The 21,911-nt window shown below is 38.6% G+C and overlaps 2 protein-coding genes across 2 annotated transcripts; both read left to right on the forward strand.

The window, feature by feature from the left end:
• The first annotated feature begins 10,496 nt into the window (after positions 1–10,496).
• LOC106798192 (uncharacterized) lies at positions 10,497–12,355 on the forward strand. The gene is made up of 3 exons (XM_026128002.2): positions 10,497–11,004; positions 11,218–11,493; positions 12,030–12,355. Exons 1-3 carry the CDS (start codon positions 10,497–10,499, stop codon positions 12,353–12,355), a joined length of 1,110 nt encoding a protein of 369 aa, XP_025983787.2.
• Positions 12,356–12,705: 350 nt separating this feature from the next.
• Positions 12,706–14,314, forward strand: LOC113001197 (uncharacterized). The gene is made up of 3 exons (XM_026128003.2): positions 12,706–13,022; positions 13,675–13,765; positions 13,844–14,314. The coding sequence occupies exons 1-3, from the start codon at positions 12,706–12,708 to the stop codon at positions 14,312–14,314; spliced, it is 879 nt and encodes a 292-aa protein (XP_025983788.1).
• The last annotated feature ends 7,597 nt before the right edge of the window (positions 14,315–21,911 follow it).

Below are 21,911 nucleotides of genomic sequence, written 5' to 3' on the forward strand. Positions count from 1 at the left end.
ATTGTTTCTATTAAGATCTCAAGTTGCTTAGAAAGCAACTTATTTTGTGCCAACATAGCGTCTTGTGATGATAACTCTAATAAACTCTTCTTTGTGGGTTGATGCACTCTATCACGTAGAATAGCATGATCACTAGCAGATGTATTTTCAATCAACTCAGTTGCCTCCTCAGGGGTCTTCAACTTTATCTTTCCTCCTACTGAAGCATCTAACAACTATTTGGATTGTGGTCTCAGCCCATCTATGAATATATTCAGCTGAGTTGGCTCAAAGAGTCCATGAGTGGGAGTCTTCCTTAACAAACCTCGAAATCTCTCCAATGCTTCACTCAGGGATTTGTCTGGGAACTGGTGGAATGATGAGATAGTAGCCTTCCCTTTTGCAGTCTTTGACTCGGGGAAGTATTTTTTTAGAAACTTTTCAACCATTTCCTCCCACGTATTCAGACTGTTTCCCTTAAATGAATGAAGCCACTTTTTGGCCTCTCCTGCCAGAGAAAATGAAAATAAGTTGAGTTTGATGGCATCATCTGGTACTCCAACAATCTTCACAGTGTTATAGATTTCTATGTACGTTGCAAGATGTGCATAGGGGTCCTCATTTGGTAATCCATGAAATAAGTTTCCCTGTATCAGATGAATCAAAGAATGAGGATAGTTTAGGTTGTGAGCTTGAACTTCAGGATGCGCAACACTTGTAAAGAATTGCGACACTAAGCTACTAGAATAATCCTCAAGGGTAACCCTTTGCTGGTGTTCATCAGCCATGACAGAGGCTTCTGGTAAGTATATAGCGGATTCCCTTGATGATAGTGAATCAGATGATGTAGAGTCAGAAGATTGAGCTTCTTCTTTTAGAATGGAAGCTACTGTCATGTCTTGCAACAACTTCCTTCTCCTCTCGGCTCTATTCCTTCTTCAGGTGGCTTTAATTTCCAAGTCCAGAGGAACTAGGTTGCCTCTGGGAGATCTATGCATACAAAATACTGACAACAATAGCGGTTATCCAATTCAAGAAGAAAACAAATATGAATCAAAAGCAAATATTCACAAATAATCAAAGAATAAAGAATAAACACTTAAAGAACTGAACTAAACTTTCCAAATAGAAAGAAGTTTCCCCGGAAACGGCGCCATAAACTTGTTCGATGTCCGGCAAGTGCACCGGATCATGCAAGTAGTATAAAATGGTAAGAATTGAGTATCGAACTCTCAGGGAACTTGTTTTACTTGGTAAATTGTGGTTCAATATATAAGCGTCTTGTTATAAACGGTTTGTGTGGGGGTATGGACAGGTATGTAAACTAAACTATTAAAAAGGCAAATCACGTGAATAATGGTGTGAAGACAGATAGACAATGTTTCGGTCTTCCTACCGGGTCCCTAACAATGCTTATGTGTTCTATGTTGTCTCCTGAAATGCTAAACCCTGATGCCTCATGCATGTTTAGCCTAGTCCTACTCAAGTATCATCCTCAGATTCCTCTTGTTGGACTAAACTTGACCAGCACTGTATTAAGACATACATACCAACAACTAGGTTACTGTACCCCGCTCCCTCATGATGATACGATGAACTAGCCCCGTCCTATCAAGTTCTAAGGATTAAACCATTTCCCAATGTTGAGTGGCCCTAACTATGTATGCATCTACATGATCAAGGCAAAAGCATATTGAAATGAAGTACTGATAGCACAACAAACACATAAAACATCATGAGATAGATATAAAATATTTACATCAAGTACCCCATAGGAAGAACCAACTGAGGATTTAGCTCTCCATAACAGGGAGACTTATTTTACAACAAGGAGAAGAGAAAGTGAATGATTGAAGAGTTACAGGTAGTGGGGATGTCTCCTCCACCTCTAGAAACCTCACAATCACTCAAAATCTCATCCAATGCTCCACAAGATAGCTTCCTCTTCAAGCTCATTTTTCTCCTGGTCTCTCCACAGCCAAAACTCTCAAAAAAACTCCACACTCCTCAATTTCGAGATTCAACTTTAAATAGGAAATTCTATTGGAATGCGTGTGCTTAGCGGGAGATGGGCTCGCGTATCGCGTGTAAGTGACTTCTCGCTGAGTGCATCATTGACAACTCATCTGCTTCTAGGATCTGCTACGCGCTTAGCCATGAACTGCTGCGCTCAGCAGATGGCTCGCTAAGCCATAGAATTGGCTTAGTGAGCGGCTCAAAATCAGCACTTCTACCAAACTTGCCTAATTAGCCTTAAATTGCAAAGGGATGATCATTGAATACACAGAATGGGATACTAAGTACCTATTACCTATATTTAACAAAGAGTAATTACAACACTACAAAATGACCATAAATGGGAGGATTTATATACAATTTACACAAGTTTCTTACACAAAAGTTAGTCGTATTATTCGACTAACAATACCCTAGAAATATAGGATTTTTCAGCCCTTGTATTTTAGGGCACCTAAACTAGTTTTTGTATTAGGGGTAGTTTTATAATTTCACATGCACTAAGTGAATATTTGATGTGTGTGTTGGGAAATAAATTTAATTGAATTGGTAGAAGCTCAATCCAATTAAATTTTAGAGGGGGAGGCGAGCATTTGCTTACTACACATCATTGCCACATCATATAGTCACACTTTGTGCATGTCCTTCATGCTTTACATGCCTCATGATACCTAAGCACACTTAGTGGAGAATCTTGGATTAGTGGGCAAAACCATAACTGAAATTCACTAATCATAATTAGTGAAATTTTGGCTCCACAAATTCAATTTCAAATTTAAGTGAAATTTGAATTTCAATTCAAATTTCCCTCCAATTTTGTGTGACACTTAAACTATAAATAGAGGTCATGTGTGTGCATTTTTTTCAACTTTGATCATTTGAGAATTAAACTTCAAAGTTCAGACCTCTTTTGAGGCATAAAATTTCATGCTCCTTATTTTCCTCTCCCTCCACTCATCTTCTTCTTTTTCCTTCAAGCTCTTATCCATGGCTTCCTATGATGGTGAGCTTCTTCTTGACTCATCTTCTCCTTGAAGTGGCGTCTCCTCTCAACTCTTCTTCTTCTCCATTCCACTGCCATTAAAATTCAAGAAGCAAAGGACTCTATTGATGAAGAAGATCCAACGACTCCAAGCTCCAATGGAGCTACATCATGTGGTATCAGAGCATCTTCATCTAGGTGATGTTCTTTTGCTTCCTCTATCTTTTTGTTTGGTGAATTCTCTTTAATTCCTTGTTCTTCATCTTTTTCTCCATGTATATCCTCCATTTTCTTGTGCTTTGGTGCTTTTTAGAGTAGATTAAAAAATAAAAAAAAATAAACCGATTAAATCTTAGATCTACACTTGTTCTTGCATTTCTATGGTTCAAATTTTGTAGATCTACTCTTGAATCATGTTTTTGTGTTGATTTTAGGTTCTATTATTTTTCATTCATAATATTCTTGTGCTGAACCTTAGATATAAATTTTATTCCAAAATATTGATTAGAAAAAAAAAACACAAAAATCTAAGTGTAAATCACTTAATCCATGTTGTCTTAGAGTCATGTTTAGTCATAGTAATCATCACATTATGTTCTAAGTTTGTGTTGAATTTATATTTTGTTGATTGAATTCTAGATACATTTGTTCATGTATTCTTGTCATTCTTAGCCTACCTTTTGAATTTTGAGTCTAATTCATGCATGTTATTTAGTTCATAACATGTTCTAAATCAATTCCTAGAAGTAGTCTTGTTGTTGAACTCTTTTTTTTTTCTAAGTTTCCTACATGATGCCTATGATGAAGTTGAGATGTGGTGCCGAGTTGTGGCTGGATTTATGAATAAAAATAATTCTTAAGCTCTCTTGAATCGCGTTATTCAAGATAATTGAGCATAAGCAAACATAAATTGTAACTATCCAAGCCTTAAGCAACATAAACACTACTCTTGATTTCTAAGTTGAAATCGCTGATGCTGGCAGCTTGAACATACGAACTTGTATAAATTACTAGGAATTGGTCACTACGTGTTTTGAGCTGAAATTTTTACTGAATTTTCTAGACATCTGGACCAAAATTATGAAAAAGCAATTTCGATTAAAGGAAAAAATAAGAAAAATCACACAAGTTGGCAGAAAAATCAGTGTCCAGGAAAAAAAAGTGAAAAGGAAGTGTGCTTGTTGTTTTGGCTCAAAATTTGTTCTATGATTGGTGCCTATTTTATACCAATCCTAGTTCTGAAATTTCAATTGAAAATTACTGTGAAAAAAAAGTTCCAAAACTAGAGGTTTCTTGAGTCTTTTTATTTTAGTTTTTTTTACTCTACTCTAGAGCCATTCTAAGTTTCTCTTTGAGTCCTAGCTTGCTTTTATGTGCTTTTCATTGCTTTAATTGTTGAAAAATCCCTGAAAATTTGTCTTGTTAAAACTCTATTGGTTTAACTTTCATTTCATTTTTTGGGTCTTTGGTTATTGCTTGTCTCTTTGTTTCCTTGTTTGTGAGTTTCCATATAGGGAATTGGAAAGGAGGATTGGTGTCATCCCTTGAAGAATTTGAGTCAAGAAGTAAGGGGAAAACCACCTTAAGAACTATTGGATAGATGAATTTTTTTTGATAAAACTTGTTCTCTCATTGTGGATAGTGGATCTTGTTGCAATTGTTGTAGCACAAGATTAGTTTCCAAGTTGAACCTCACTATCATTCCCCACCCAAAACCTTATAAACTTCAATGGCTCAATGAGCAAGGGGAAATGATAGTTAACCAACAAGTGAAGGTACCTTTCTCCATTGGGACATATAAGGATGAAGTTAATTGTGATATAATTCCCATGGAGGTAGGACATATTCTTTTAGGAAGGTCGTGACAATTTGATAGGAAGATCATTTACAATGGCCTAACTAATGAGATTAGCCTCACCTATCTTGGCACTAAATTTGTGTTGCATCCTCAAACACCTTCACAGGTGGCCAAAGATCAACTAACTATGAAAGATAAGAGGGATGAGGAAGAAAAACTAGAAAAAACAAAAGAAAAAGAAGGATAGTAAGCTCTTGTCTTCAAAGGCCAAGGGAAAGGAAAAAAGGGTAAAGGATTCCTCCAAGAAGATTGTTAAGAAGGAAAATCATTTTGCAACAAAAGGTGATATTAATAGAGCGCTCCTTCTTAAACAATCTTTCTACCTTCTCCTATCAAGGGAAACATCCCTTAGCACTGCCACGATTCCTACATTTGAGACCTTACCCCCAAAGGTCCAAGAACTATTACATGAATTTGGTGATATATTTCCCAAAGAGATACCCCCTGCGCTACCTCCTTTAAGGGGAATAGAACACCAAATAAATTTAGTCCCAGGAGCAAGCCTTCCTAATAGGCTAGCCTATAGGACTAACCCTCATGAGACTAAGGAGATAGAGTCTCAGGTTAAAGAATTGTTGGAGAAGGGTTGGGTCCAAGAGAGCCTAAGCCCATGTGTTGTGCCAATGTTGTTGGTGCCCAAAAACGATGGTACGTGGAGAATGTGTACAGATTGCAGGGCCATCAACAACATCATTGTAAAGTATAGGCACCCCATTCCTAGACTTGATGATTTGCTTGATGAGTTGCATGGTGCCAATATCTTTTCAGAAATTGATCTTAAAAGTGGTTATCACCAAATCAGGATGAAAAAGGGTGATGAGTGGAAAACCGCTTTCGAGACCAAGTTTGGTTTGTATGAATGGCTAGTGATGCCTTTTGGGCTCACTAATGCACCAAGCACCTTTATTAGGCTTGTGACATCCTGGAATTTCTACCTGGAATTTTGTAAGTATTATATTTAAATAATTATATAAATATATATATTTCAGTGTGTGTGTGTGTGTATATATATATATATATATATATATATATATATATATATATATATTCTTGGTAGAAGTATGTACATTGGGGGAGAAATACGCGGGTTAGACTAATAAAAGAAGAGTAATCCATAACTGGACAGTTATAGATTAATTCGCAATTAATTAGTCTAAAAATTATCGTTTTGTGTGCAAATTATAATTAAACAAAACCAACCTCTGAACCACACTCAGGGTCTCATTCTGAGCATTTTGATATATATATATATATATATATATATATATATATATATATATATATATATGTTTCCTACTTTTGAAAACGAGCCCGACGGGTGCAGAGAAACGCGAAGAACCTGGAACCGGAGAGGTGGCATGCAAACCGAGGCAGGATTTTAGCATCCAAAAAGGTCCAGTTTTTTTTCCTTCTTTTATGGCTGAGTATCTGGTCAAATCAAAGGAAAAGGTGGGCCCTTTTTGCTCCAATTAAATAAGGACATGTGGAATTGCTTTTGAAAAGAAAATGAAAAAGAAAAGAAAATTTTTTTTTTATAAAATGCCAAATCTTCTCTCTCTTTCTCCAGAAAATTCCAGCAGCTCTCTTTTCTCCCTCCACGTTGCTTTTTCTTCCTCTTCTTCTCCACCATTGTTGTCTCTCTTGAAACTCCAAATTCCCCTTCATTTCCACACCAAATTGCAAGGAAAAGCTATTTTCGGAGTCTAGGAGCCTACCTCTACCTCGTGGGACCTTCAATTTCAGGTAAGGGTGGACTTCTTCTCACTTGAAATCTATGGGTGTTGGGTTTTTGGGAGTTATAATGGGTATTTCTACTAGGTTATTGCTTTAGGGTAGTTGTTTGTGAAGGAAATTGTTGTAATTATGCTAAACTTGACATGTTTGATGTAAGCAAAACTACCCATGTTGATTTTGGGTTTAATAATGATGCTTTGAGATATATGTATTCTTAAAAGGTAGATAGAAAACTGGTAGAGAGGATGGGGAGAGTTAACTTAGAGTTAAATGTGAGAATGGTAGTGTTGTAAGTGGAAAAGTGTGAGATTTTGAGGGTTAGAAAGCCAAATTTGGGGTTAATGGAAATTGGAGTCTAAAGTGAGTTGATTCTAGTTTAGAATGTCAATTAGGACTTGTAGGAAAGCTTGGTCAGAGCAAATGAGGAAAATGAGTGACAAATGTGAAAGAAAGGAGCCATTTATAGTGTAAATTGAGTGTTGAGAGGTCAAATTTTGAATAGGTGGAGATTTTACCTTAAAATCAGTTTGAGCAAGTCTAATTCAATGTTATAGACTTGATGAAGATGGGAGTTTACCCCAAAATTACCCAATTCTCATTTTCACTTATCAAACCTTGAAAATTCACTAAATTTGGTGGGTTTTGGATACCTATGTTTTGCTTTACCTTGGTTTGAAGTTTGTTTTTGGTTTGAACATGATTCATACATGGTTAAGGACTTGTAGGATCCAATTTGAGTGGAATTGGATGCATGTAAGCTAGAAAAAAAATTATGCAGAAAAAGCTGTCCAATTGTGCACCAAATCTGCAAATTATGTAGAAAAAAAATGGTTGTGCAGTGTTGGTTTCTGCTGTCACGGGAAAGGTAGTATATTTCGCGTTTTATACATTTTTTAGCAGATCCCAACGGTCAAAACTTAGATTTATGTATTATGAACCCTCAGTTAAAATTTCAAGGCGATCCAATGGTTAACGAATTGGAACGAAGAGGATTTTACTGAGGTATGTGGGTAGGAAAAAGTCTGTGGAATTTGAATGAATCTTGTGTAAAGATTTCTGCCTTCACTCTGTTTTTAAGGTAGTTTCATGACAAATGGAATTGAATTGTTTGGATATTGTGAAAGCTTGGAGAGGTTGATGGGGACCCGGTTATGAGAGGAACGAGGAGAAGGCTACGTACGTGTACGTGAGCTAAATTTAAAGGTGGGCAACTGGGGATGGTGTGCTTATGCCTGGGCTTGTGGAAATGGGATGTTTGTTTTGCGCCATCGCTCGATCGCCACCTAGTACCACATATGACGGGTGCCTCATAACCCAATAAGCTCGGTGTGAGAAAGCGTGGAAGAGTCAGTCTTCCAACTTTTATTAGTTGACCACAGAGTGGTACCTGGGGATATGTCGCGGGGGTCAGGAGACCTTGGGGACGCCAGGTGGGGTGCTATTTCCCGAAACCAAGCTTGGCCAATCCCGATCCAACCCAGGCATAGTCAGTCAGTGAGAACCTGTGACGTACCTAAGCAGGCGAGCTCCTGGCAGTCAACCAATAAAGGAACAAAAGTCCACGAAGCAGGGAGGCTTGTGTGGCGGTTGGCCAGCTATCTATCTTGGGTTGTTATCTGAAAAATTCCCTCTGGTAATCGATTACCATTCGTGTGTAATCGATTACAGGGTTTAAAAATTGAAACAGGTTGTTCAGTAGCCTCTGGTAATCGATTACCAATTATGTGTAATCGATTACACAGTGTTATATGCTACTGGTAATCGATTACTAATTGTGTGTAATCGATTACATAGTGTTATCTGCTACTGGTAATCGATTACCATTTATGTGTAATCGATTACACAGTGTAACTTTTAGGTTCCAATGTGCAAAGGCTATTGTAATTCATTTTTGGGCACTGGTAATCGATTACATACTTTGGTAATCGATTACCAGAGAGGAAATCTCTTGAAAAAGACATTTTGACTATGCGTAGCCGTTATGGGACGCATTGTATTGTTACCTGTGTAGTTAGATTTCTTGTGAAAGAGTCTACCCTCTTTCTTTTATCTCTTGTAGATCGCGATGGCAGCGCAGTTGATCCATGATCGTGTTGTGATGGAGTGCCTAGAGGGTGTTTAGGAGACCCTCGAAGGCAATGAGAGGTGCCGATTCCGTGGCACAATTCGACTCACTGCTACTTCGCTAGTACATCCGGAGCAACCCACATGCACACTTCAGCAGCTTGTGGAGTGGATACTACCTACACCTACTCCATATAGACTAGTTGAGCCTGTTCAAGTGATAGAGGTGTCATCCTCTGAAGAGGATCTTGAAGAGGACCCAGAGGAGTTACCTCCTGAACCTGCTATGGATGCCCCTGACTTACCAGAGGATGACGAGGACCCGCTCCTTGATGTTGATTCTCTAGAGGATATTATGTCAGCATCTGAGGCAGACTCTACAGAGGAGAGCGGCCCTGGAGGGACAGTGAATAGTGACGACTCTTCATCATAGCAGACAACTCCTTAGATTAGGCGTATATACTTTTTGTGGGTGGGTGTATCTAGTTCAGACTGGTAGGTTTACTCTTTTGATTTTTGGGTGGGTAGACCTCTTGTATAGAAATTTTGATGATTGTATATATTGTGGCTGAAGCCACCACAGTTGTTACCTTTGCTCTGGATGTCACTGTGCTATTTTGCAAACTCCCATATTTTGGACAGTTTTTGATGATGAAAACAATTATGTTTTATCTTGTTATTTGAAAAAGAAATGTTAACGAACTTTATTTGAAAAGAGTTTACCGACCGCACCTTATTATTTCTCACGTGACGACCTAAAATGATGGTTGGTATATTTTTTTGAGAGAGAAAAATAGTTTGGAGGTTATGAGTGATCAGAAAGAAATGAATCCGAATAGAGTTGTGAACTGACAATTCAGGACTCTATAGTGATAATTTTCCTTCTGAAATTAATTACCGTGAAATGAATAACAGTGCGAAAAAAAAAGAGAAAAAAAAATTTCCCATGGTTTCTGCTATTTAATTTATTACTATTGAACCAGTCATTATTTAGGGACGCCACAATTGGTGGTATCAGAGCAAAAGTTGGATTCTAGTGAACCTGTCCATGGTCTTACTGGGTAAATGCTGTGTATCTCTGAAACTTGGAAGTAGGTTTCGGGGAGTGACGTTAAGTCACAAATTGTGTGTAATTCTACCTTCTTGTCTTAAGCAGGAATGTGCAATTGATTTAGTAGAATTTTTGTGTGTATATATATATATATACATAGAGAGATATTGTTATAACAGTCATAGCCTATATGGTACACTCTCTCAGTAGAATTTCTTGGATACTAATAGCTTCCCTACAGGTTAGGTATGGCAGGACGTGGTAGGGATCATAACCGTGATGTCCTCGACCGGATCACAACTGTGTTGGAAACTCTAGTGCAGGAACGTGATGTGGAGCCGGCAGAGTATCGGGGACTCATGGCTTTCCGTAAGAACCACCCGCCGATGTTCAGTGGGGACTATGACCCAGAGGGTGCTAGGTTATGGTTAGCTGAGATTCAGAAGATTTTCGAGGCGATGGGTTGCCTCGAGGAGCATAAGGTCCCTTATGCGACGTTCATGCTCCAAGGAGAAGCTAAGAACTGGTGGAAGTTCGTGAAACCTACATTAGCAGCACCTGGAGGCGTGATTCCTTGGAATGCCTTCAAGGACAAATTCCTAGACAACTATTTTCCATGAGATCTCAGGAAGCAAAAGGCGAGGGAATTTCTGGATTTCAAGCAGGGAAACATGTCCGTTGGAGAATACACGACCAAATTTAATGAACTTCTACATTATTGGCCTCAATACCAAGATGCTCGGAATGAAGAAGACTTATGTGCTCAGTTTGAGAATGGGCTTTGACTGGAGATTCAATAGGCAGTTAGCTACATGCAGATTACAGATTTCAATCCACTGGTGACGAAGTGCCGAATATTTGAGGACAAGATGAAAGAGAGGCAAGCCAGAGGCTTTGGAGGACCACAAAGAAGCCACCCTTTTAGAGGAAACAGTAATAAGAGGATGAAGCCATATTCCAGCAACAAGGGAAAACAACCTATGGCTACGTCCAACATGAGCCAGTCAAAGGGGACTGGGGTACAGTGCTTTCAGTGCGGAGGACCGCATCTTAGGAGAAATTGCCCACAACTCCAACAGACACAGGAAGATCGTTGCTATATTTGTGGCAAGGTAGGCCATTATGCTCGGGAGTGTAGAATGACTGGGAGACCGACGGTAACTGCCAATTCTAACACAGTCAACCATGGATCTACTAATCCCACGAGAAGCGGTAATGTTAGCAACAACAATAACACTAGTGGTGGAAGACCAAAGGTACCCTCCTGGGTATTTGCTATGAGTGGATCAGGAGCTGCTGCCTCGGACGATTTGATACAGGGTAAGTGCTTGATTGTTGATAAACAGCTTGATGTACTCTATAATTCGGGTGCCACGCATTCGTTCATATCTCATGCATGTGTGGAGAGGTTGGGGTTATATACGACGGAGTTACCATATGATATCGTGGTGTCTACTCCGACTAACGAGCCTGTAACCACCTCTTGGGTGTGTTTGAAGTGTCCTATAATTGTTGAGGGTCGATCTTTTGTAGCGTATTTGATTTGCCTACCTTTAGCTCATCTAGATGAGATCTTGGGAATGGACTGGTTATCTACTAACCATATCTTTCTAAACTGCAAAGAGAAGATGCTAGTATTTGGTGGAAATGTAATTCCAAATGAACCATTGAAGGAGAATGCTGCCAACGATAGAGTGGGGGACGTTCGAACCTACATGGTGCTGTTCTCCATGAATGTGGAGGAGGCCTCTGAAGTTAGCAGTATACCGGTGGTGTCAGAATTCCCAGAGGTCTTTCCTGATGACATTTGTGAATTACCACCTGAGAGAGAAGTGGAATTCATTATTGACTTGGTGCCTGGGGCGAATCCAGTGTCAATCGCGCCCTATAGGATGTCTCCCGTAGAACTAGCAGAGGTGAAGGCACAAGTGCAGGACCTCTTAAGTAAACAATTTGTTCGCCCAAGCGTATCAACATGGGGAGCGCCGGTCTTACTGGTTAAAAAGAAGGATGGAAGTATGAGGATGTGCGTAGACTACCGGCAGCTGAATAAAGTCACTATCAAGAACAAATATCCCCTACCGAGGATAGATGATTTGATTGATCAATTGAGGGGAGCGACGGTATTTTCGAAGATCGATTTGCGATCGGGGGGTATCATCAAATCCGAGTTAAGAAGGAAGATATTCCAAAGACTGTGTTTCGGACTTGGTATGGACATTATGAGTATTTAGTCATGCCATTTGGAGTGACTAATGCTCCGGCTATCTTCATGGACTATATGAACCGTATATTCCATGATTACTTAGATCAGTTCGTGGTTGTGTTCATTGATGATATCCTAGTGTATTCGAGGAATAAGAAGGAGCATGCAGAGCACTTGAGAATTGTGTTGCATATCCTGAGGGATAGGAAATTGTTCGCCAAACTGTCGAAATGTGAATTTTGGTTAGAGGAAGTGCAGTTCTTGGGGCACGTGATTTCTAAAGATGGGGTTGCGGTGGACCCGGTTAAAGTGGAATCGGTTATGGAATGGCAACAACCGACAACTCCAACAGAAGTTCGAAGTTTCTTGGGGTTGGCCGGCTATTATAGGAAATTCATTGAGGGATTTTCTAAATTAGCACTACCCCTAACTAAACTAACTCGTAAGAGTGAGAAGTTTGTCTAGAATGAGAAATGTGAGCAAAGCTTCCAAGAGTTGAAGAGGCGATTGACAACAGCTCCAGTGTTGATTTTGCCCATCCCTAAGAGACCATTTGAAATGTATTGTGATGCGAGCGGGCAAGGCTTAGGGTGCGTATTGATGCAGGAGGGAAGGGTAGTGGCTTATGCTTCACGCCAATTGCGTCCTCATGAAGTTAACTATCGACCCATGACTTGGAACTAGCAGTCGTGGTCTTTGCCTTAAAGATTTGGAGGCACTATTTATATGGTACTCGTTTTGAAGTTTTCAACGATCACAAGAGCCTCAAATACTTGTTCGATCAGAAGGAACTCAATATGAGGCAACGAAGATGGATGGAGTTCCTCAAGGATTATGACTTTGGTCTTTCCTACCATCTAGGAAAGGCTAATATAGTAGCCGACGCGCTGAGCCGAAAGTCCTTATATGTTGCGACCATGATGATTTTGGAACAGATATTGATAGAGGAATTCCGAGATCTAAATCTGGCAATCAAGATGCGACCCAAGAGCTTATTTGTGGGAGCATTGCAGATCACCAATGAATTCGTAAATCACATACGCGAAGCTCAAGAGGATGACCAGTTTCTGCAAGGCAAAGTGTTAGATGCAATGGGAGATAAGGATGTGGAGTTTAAAAAGGATACAACCGGGTTAATTAAATTCAAGGGGAGGATATGTGTACTGCCATTAGATGATTTGAAAGTTAAGATCTTGGAAGAAGCACATAAAAGCCGTCTTAGTTTCCATCCAGGGATGACTAAGATGTACTAAGATTTGAAGAGAAGTTTTTGGTGGCATGGAATGAAGAAAGATGTAGCTGAATATGTAGCAAAATGTTTGACATGTCAAAAGGCCAAAGCTGAGCACCAGCGACCATCAGGAGAATTAAAGCCGCTAGAAATTCCAGAATGGAAATGGGAGAGCATATCTATGGATTTTGTATCTAGTTTACCCAAGACGAGTCATGGACACGATGCTGTGTGGGTTATAGTAGATCGACTCACCAAATCTGCTCATTTTATTCCGGTAAATATGAAATATAAAATGGAGAAGTTAGTAGAGTTATACATCAAAGAAGTAGTAAGGTTACATGGAATTCCTTCCAGTATCGCGTTTTTGGACAAGTATGCATAAAGCATTGTGGACAAAGCTGAAGCTCAGTTCAGCTTATCATCCCCAAACAGATGGTCAGACTGAGCGAACCATTCAAACTCTAGAAGATCTACTCCGGGCGTGCATTATAGAGCAACAAGGCAGTTGGATGGAATGTTTGCCATTGATTGAATTTACTTACAACAACAGCTACCAAGCCAGCATTGGTATGGCACCTTTTGAAGCTCTATATGGGTGGAAGTGCAAAACTCCTCTTTGTTGGTACGATGATGGGGAAGCAGTACTTCTTGGGCCTGAAATGCTACAACAAATTATCGAACAAGTGAAATTGATTTGAGAGAAAATAAAAGCATCCCAGGATAGGCAGGAGAGCTATTATGACAGAAGGAGAAAGCCATTAGATTTTCAAGAAGGAGAACATGTGTTTTTGAAGGTTTCTCCTGTAACTAGAGTCGAAAGAGCTCTCAAATCTAGGAAGTTGACGCCCAAGTATCTGGGTCCGTATCAAATTTTAAAGAAGGTTGGGCCTGTAGCCTATCAAATTGCTCTACCTCCGAGTTTATCGAATTTGCACCCTATGTTTCATGTCTCTCAACTGAGACGATACAACCCGAATCCATTACATGTACTCGCACTGGACAAAGTACAAGTGAAGGATAACCTTACCTATAAAGCACAACCTCAGAAGATTACTGATCGAAGAATGAAGTCGCTGAGAGGTAAAGAGATCGCGTTGGTGAAAGTGCAGTGGGGACCCGACGATGGTGATTCAACTTGGGAGTTAGAGGATAGGGTGAGAGAGTTGTACCCAAGTTTGTTCCAAGAGTAGTTAATTTAGGGGACAAAATTCCTTAAAGGGTGGGAGTATTGTGACATCCTGGAATTTCTACCTGGAATTTTGTAAGTATTATATTTAAATAATTATATAAATATATATATTTTAGTGTATATATATATATATATATATATATTCTTGGTAGAAGTATGTACATTGGGGGAGAAATACGCAGGTTAGACTAATTAACGAAGAGTAATCCATAAATGGACAGTTATAGATTAATTCGCAATTAATTAGTCTAAAAATTATCGTTTTGCGTGCAACTTATAATTAAACAAAACCAACCTCTGAACCACACTCAGGGTCTCATTCTGAGCGTTTTGATATATATATATATATTGCCTACTTTTGGAAACGGGCCCCGACAGGTGTAGAGAAACACGAAGAACTGGAACCGGAGAGGCGGCATGCAAACCGAGGTAGGATTTTAGCATCCAAAAAGGTCCAAATTTTTTTCCTTCTTTTATGGCTGAGTATGTGGTCAAATCAAAGGAAAAGGTGGGCCCTTTTTGCTCCAATTAAATAAGGACATGTGGAATTGCTTTTGAAAAGAAAAGAAAAACTTTTTTTTATAAAAAGACAAATCTTCTCTCTCTTTCTCCAAAAAATTCCAGCAACTCTCTTTTCTCCTTCCATGTTGCTTTTTCTTCCTCTTCTTCTCCACCATTGTTGTCTCTCTTGAAGTTCCAAATTCCCCTTCATTTCCACACCAAATTGCAAGAAAAAGCTATTTTCGGAGTCTAGGAGCCTACCTCTACCTCGTGGGAACTTCAATTTTAGGTAAGGGTGGACTTCTTCTCACTTGAAATCTGTGGGTGTTTGGTTTTTGGGAGCTATAATGGGTATTTCTACTAGGTTATTGCTTTAAGGTAGTTGTTTGTGAAGGAAATTGTTGTAAGTATGCTAAACTTGACACGTTTGATGTAATCAAAACTACCCATGTGGATTTAGGGTTTAATAAAAATTCTTTGAGATATATGTATGCTTAAAAGGTAGATAGAAAACTGGTAGAGAGGATGGGGAGAGCTAACTTAGAGTTAAATGTGAGAATGGTAGTGTTGTAGGTGGGATTAGTGGAAATTGGAGTCTAAAGTAAGCCAAATTTGGGGTTAGTGGAAATTGGAGTCTAAAGTGAGTTTGATTCTAGTTTAGAATGTCAATTTAGGACTTGTAGGAAAGCTTGGTCAGAACAAATGAGGAAAATGAGTGACAAATGTGAAAGAAAAGAGTCATTTATAGTGTAAATTGAGTGTCGAGAGGTCAAATTTTGAATAGGTGGAGAATTTACCTTAAAATAAGTTTAAGCAAGTCTAATTCAATGTTATAGACTTGATGAAGATGAGAGTTTACCCCAAAATTACCCAATTCTCATTTTCACTTTTCAAACCTTGAAAATTCACTAAATTTGGTGGGTTTTGGATACATATGTTTTGCTTTACCTTGGTTTGAAGTTTGAACATGATTCATACATGGTTTAGGACTTGTAGGATTCAATTTGAGTGGAATTGGATGCATGCAAGCTAGATTTCAAAAAACTGCAAAATTATGCAGAAAAAGTTGTCCAATTGTGCACCAAATCTGCCAATTATGCAGAAAAAAAATGGTTGTGCAGTGTTGGTTTATGCTGTGACGGGAAAGGTAGTATATCTCGCGTTCTAGACATTCTTTAGCAGAATTGGAATGAAGAGGATTTTACTAAGGTATGTGGGTAGGAAAAACTCTGGAATTTGAATGAATCTTGTGTAAAGATTTCTGCCTTCACTCTGTTTATAAGGTAGTTTCATGACAAATGGAATTGAATTGTTTGGATATTGTGAAAGCTTGGAGAGGTTGATGTGGACCCGGTGATGAGAGGAACGAGGAGAAGGCTACGTACGTGTACGTGAGCTAAATTTAAAGGTGGGCAACTGGGGATGGTGTGCGTATGCCTGGGCTTGTGGAAATGGGTTGTGAACTGAATCCGTGAGTTGTGAACTGGCCATTCAGGACTCTATAGTGATAATTTTCCTTCTGAAATTAATTACCATGAAATGAATAACAGTGCGAAAAAAAAAGAAAAAAAAATTCCCATGGTTTCTGCTATTTATTTTATTACTATTAAACCAGTCATTATTTAGGGACGCCACAAGGCTTATGCATCATGTCTTAAGGGATTTCATAGGTAGATTTGTAGTTGTTTATTTTGATGATATTTTTGTGTACAGTAGGAGCCTAGATGATCACTTAGGACATCTTAGGCAAGTTCTTTCAGTCCTTAGGAAAAACACCCTCTATGCAAATATAGAGAAGTGTACCTTTTGTGTAGATGATATAGTTTTCTTAGGGTTTGTAGTTGGTAGAAATGGGGTCCAAGTGGACCTTGAGAAAATCAAGGCCATCCAAGAATGGCCCACCCTAAAAAGTGTAGGAGATATTAGGAGCTTCCATGGGTTAGCAAGCTTCTATAGAAGGTTCGTTCCTAATTTCTCTACAATTGCATCACCTCTCAATGAGTTGGTGAAGATGAATGTGACATTTACCTGGGGCGAAAAACAAGAGCAATTTGCTTTGCTCAAAGAAAAGCTTACTAAGGCACCTGTTCTAGCTCTTCGTGACTTTTCTAAAACTTTTGAGCTAGAATGTGATGCCTCTGGAGTGGTAGTTAGAGCTATGTTAGTCGGTCAATACGACTAACTTTTGTGTATAAAACTTGTGTAAATTGTATCAAACTCTTCCAATTTATGGTTATTTTGTAGTGTTATAAGTATTTTCTGTTAAGTATAGGTAATAAATACTTAGTACTTCTATTTTGTGTGTTTAATAATCATTTTTTCTTAATTTCAGATTAATTAGGCAAGCTTAGAAAAGTGTTGTTTTTCACCTTCTCGCTAAGCCAATCTGCTGGCTTAGTGAGCGTCCGCTAAGCACAACACTCATGGGCTAAGCGCGAGGAAGACTCTGGAAGAAGATGAGTTGTACAGGTTTGCTAAGCGCACCGCTTCATCTCACTAAGTGCACCGCTTCAGTCCATCCGCTAAGCGAGAAAGGCACACGCTAAGCCAAAATTCACTAATATGCGCTAAGCGGTCCATAATTGCGCTAAGCGCACGAGCACGAACAAGGCCACCTATTTAAGCTAGAAATCAGATTTTGTGAAGAAAGTTTGGGCTGGGATTCAGAGCTTTGCATGTCTAGAGATTCTAGAGAGAGAAAGGTCCAAGTTCCAGAGAGTTTTGAGAGATTTTGTTGTGTGAAGATCTGCAGAGACTAGAGCTTGAAGCAGAAGCCGCTATGAGAGCTTGAGATGAGTTTGTGAGTGATTGTGAGATCCTGGAGGTGAAGGAGACATCCTCACCACTTGTATTTTTGAAATCTTTCATCTTGTTCTTCTCTTTGTTGTAAAGAAGGCTTCCTGGTTATGGAAAGCTAAATCCTTTGTTGGATCTTCCCTGTAGGTACCTGATGTAAATATATTTCTATCTATTTAATGATGTTTTGTGTGTTCTCTATGCTATCTACTTTTCACTCCAGAATGCTTTTAGCTTGATCACGCAGATGCATGCTTTGTTAGGGTCATTCAATAGTGGAAACTGGTTTGATTCTAAAGTCCATGGTAGTATAGGGCTAAGTTGTCATACTATCACGAGGAATCGAGGTACGATAATTTAGTTGTGTATGCGTGTGTTAATGCGGTCCTAGTTGAGTTTAGTCCAACAAGAGGAATCTGCAGATGATGCTTGATCAGGATTAGGCTAAACTATCATGAGGAATCGAGGTTTAGTATCTCAGGAGACACCATAGGAACACATGAGCATTGTTAGATAGAGAATATTTTTTTTAGCATCAGGCACCTATTAGGAAGGCCAACGTGTTTTCTTCTTGTTTTTACACATCATTTCTCTCGCATGATTTTCCTTCTTGCACAGATAGTTTACACACATGTTCATATTCACACTTATCTTTACACACCAGACACCTATTTGCTGAAATAGCTTACCAAATAACACAAGTTCCCTAAGAGTTCGATACTCGATTCTTACCGTTTTATACTAATTGTGCGATCCGGTGCACTTGCTAGAAGCGAACATGTTTTTGGCGCCATTGTCGGGGAACTTCTTTTTATTTGGAAAGTTAATTCAGTCTTAGGTATCTATTCTTTATCCTTTTATTACTTGAGAATATTTGTTTTTGTTTATGTTTGTTTTCCTCTTGATTTGGTGACTGCTGCTCTTATTAGTGCTTGTATGCATTGTAAATCTTCTGCAGATGATTTAGTTCCATGAGATTTGGAGCTTTTTAAGGGGTGAAATGAATATCTTGACAGCACATGATCAAGGGTGGGAGCAGGAGTTAAGTCCGTACAATCAATATGAAAAAGAAAGAACTCCTAATCTTGAAAGTGTGTTTGAGGAATTCATGGCATATCATGCTAGCTCAAAAGCCAATCAAAATTCAATGAAAAATCATGAAATTCATTTTGGCACGAGCTACTCAATAGAAAACTTTCAAGGGGAACCAGAGTTACAACCTTACTATCAAAATGAAGTAGAAAGAGGTTCCAATCTAGATAAATTGTTGATGCAATTCAAGGAAACAACTAAATCAACTCAACGAGCACTCCAAAGTGTAGAAATCCAGGTTGGTGTGCTGGCAGAAGAAGTGACTCAATTTATGACCAGATGAGAAAAATACTTTGTAAAGGTTGAAGCTCAAGAGGAAAACCCTGTAAAAAAGCATGAGTCAAGAGAAAAAGATGAGGAACAAGCACATCAACAATGGGAGAAATACTCAACAGTAGAAAACAATCCAGAAAGTATTCTCCAAATCAATAACCTTCCTCATCAACGGATTGACAAGAAAAGAAGGCAAGGAGAGCATGAGGAAACCTTAAGCGCCATTCTTGAAATGATTTGGATTGTACTCCCATTCTACATGAAGTTCACGGAATTTCTAGCTAAAAGGCGAAATTGCAAGGAAGATGTGTTCTATGTGACGTACATGCCACCTTGAAGGTATTAAGCTATGCGTCAAGCTAATGACGTTAAAGAAGCGCTTCCTGGGAGGCAACCCAGTTTTAATTTCTGTTATCTCTGTTTTTCATGCATTATATCATGTGGAACTTGCTTTATAATTTGTGCAGTGGAGTATATCAGCTTATCCTTGAATGTTAGATATAAGGGTTTCAGTTTCTTGAAAAAGGGACTAAAAAAAAACTAAGAAAATATTTTCTGAAAAACAGTCCTTTTGCTAAGTGCAAGCCTTGCACTAAGTGCATATTTGTTCATGCGCTAATCTGCAAGTCTCAAGCGCTTAGCGCCCAACCCTTGCATTTGAGGCTAATTTGGTCCGCTAAGCTGGCCAAGGTTGAGCTAAGCCAACTTCAATTCGATTTGAATTCGGCTAAGCTGCAGCCTGATCGCTAAGCCCATAATACACTTTGGCCAAGCACGAGTCGTTGCTGCCAAGCTGAATTCCCTGCGGAAATGTGAGCGCTAAGCGAGTCCTTATCAGCTAAGTGCATGCTCCTCTGTACTTAAGATGCATCATTTTAGCTAAGCTGGCTAGAGCCTGACTTAGTGAGAGTTGCATATTTTTTATTTGCAGATCTCACTAAGCGGTCCTTTTGCGTGCTAAGCCATGAGGCTTGTGTAAAAAAAACTTGAATTTCAAAGTTAGGCTAAGGGCGTAGAATCGCTAAGCGAACATCTTCGAAAAACCAAACGTCACTTTGAGAAAGCAAAACAACTTATGTGAGTGTAATGACAATTACACTCACATTTGTTGGAAACTGCTGAACGCACTCATTTGCCAGTATTTTTGCCTTCTTCTGCATCAAAGGATCGTTGATACGAGTAAGTTCCTTACTCCCTTCATTCTTTTAAGTTGTTGAACCTCAGGGTAGGAAACCATAGATTTTAGCTTTCAATCTTTAAGGTTCTCATAATTTTAAATTAGTTAAAAATTAGGACTTTATATATGACTGTGCTATGTAGATATTTTCAATTGACAAAGAAATGAACTACATTTTCTGTGTTTTTTTGTGGAAAACGCAATGAACTCGCTAAGCGAGCATGATGCGCTAAGCGAGTTCATCGATATTCATTGAAAATATGTGTTTCCAGACGAACTTGCTAAGTGCGCATATCGCACTAAGCTAGTTCATCTTGTGCAGTTTTTTAAACTTTGATCATTTGAATATTAAACTTAAGATTTTAGAGCTCTTTTAGAGCACAAAATTTCGTGCTCTTCTCTTCCTTTCCCTTCATTCATCTCCTTCTTCCTCCAAGCTCTTATCCATGGCGTCCTATGGTGCTGAGCTTCTTCTAGACTCATCTTCTCCTTGAAGTGGCGTCTCCTCTCTCTCTTCCTTCTCCATTGCACTGCCATTCATCTTCCAAGAAGCAAAGGAATCCATTGATGAAGGGGATCCTAGGCCTACAAGCTCCAATGGAGCTTACATCATGTGGTATCAAGAGCATCTTCATCTAGGTGATGTTCTTTTGCTTCCTCTATCTTTTTTTGTTCGGTGAATTCTCTTTAATTTCTTGTTCTTCATCTTATTCTCTATGTATATCCTCCATTGTCTTGTGGTTTGGTGCTGTTTAGAGTAGATTCATAAAAATAAACCGATTAAATCTTAGATCTACACTTGTTCTTGCATTTCTATGGTTCAAATTTTGTAGATCTACTCTTGAATCATGTTTTTGTGTTGATTTTAGGTTCTATCATTCTTCATTCATTTTTAGATCTACTCTTGCTTTTCTAAAGTAAAAAATAAGAAAAATCACACAAGTTGGCAGAAAAATCAGTGTCCAGGAAAAAAAAGTGAAAGGGAAGTATGCTTGTTATTTTGGCTCAAAATTTATTCTATAATTGGTGCCTATTTTATACCAATCCTAGTTCTGAAACTTCAATTGAAAATTATTGTGAAAACAAGTGCCAAAACTAGAGGTTTCTTGAGTCTTTTCTTCTTTTTTTTTTTTAGTTTTTCTACTCTACTCTAGAGCCATTCTAGGTTTCTCTTTGAGTCCTAGCTTGCTTTTGTGTGCTTTTCATTGCTTTAATTGTTGAATAATCCTTGACAATTTGTCTTGTTAAAACTCTATTGGTTTAGCTTTCATTTCATTTTTTTGGTCTTTGGTTTGTAGAAGCAAGCTTCATGATGAATCAAGATTGATTCAAAGAAGTTTTGATGATAACAAAGGTGATGACAAAAAGCTCAAAGATCAAGAACACTTCATGATAACAAAGATGATGATCTCAAGAATCAAGATTCAAGTTCCAAGAATCAAGATCAAGATTCAAGACTCAAGATTCAAGAATCAAGAGAAGACTTAATCAAGATAAGTATTAAAACCTTTTACCAAAGAGTTTTTACTCTCTGGTAATCGATTACCAGATTATTGTAATTGATTACCAGTTGCAAAATGGTTTTCAAAAAGCTTTCAACTGAATTTACAACCATCCAATTGATTTCAAAATGCTGTAATCGATTACAATGTTTTGGTAATCGATTACCGGTGTGTTTGAACGTTGAAATTAAAATTCATATGTGAAGAGTCACATCCTTTCACAAAAAAGCTTTGTGTAATCGATTACCAGTGATAAT

This window comes from Glycine max, chromosome 3 (assembly GCF_000004515.6).
Source record: "Glycine max cultivar Williams 82 chromosome 3, Glycine_max_v4.0, whole genome shotgun sequence".
In the NCBI taxonomy this organism is placed as follows: domain Eukaryota; kingdom Viridiplantae; phylum Streptophyta; class Magnoliopsida; order Fabales; family Fabaceae; genus Glycine; species Glycine max.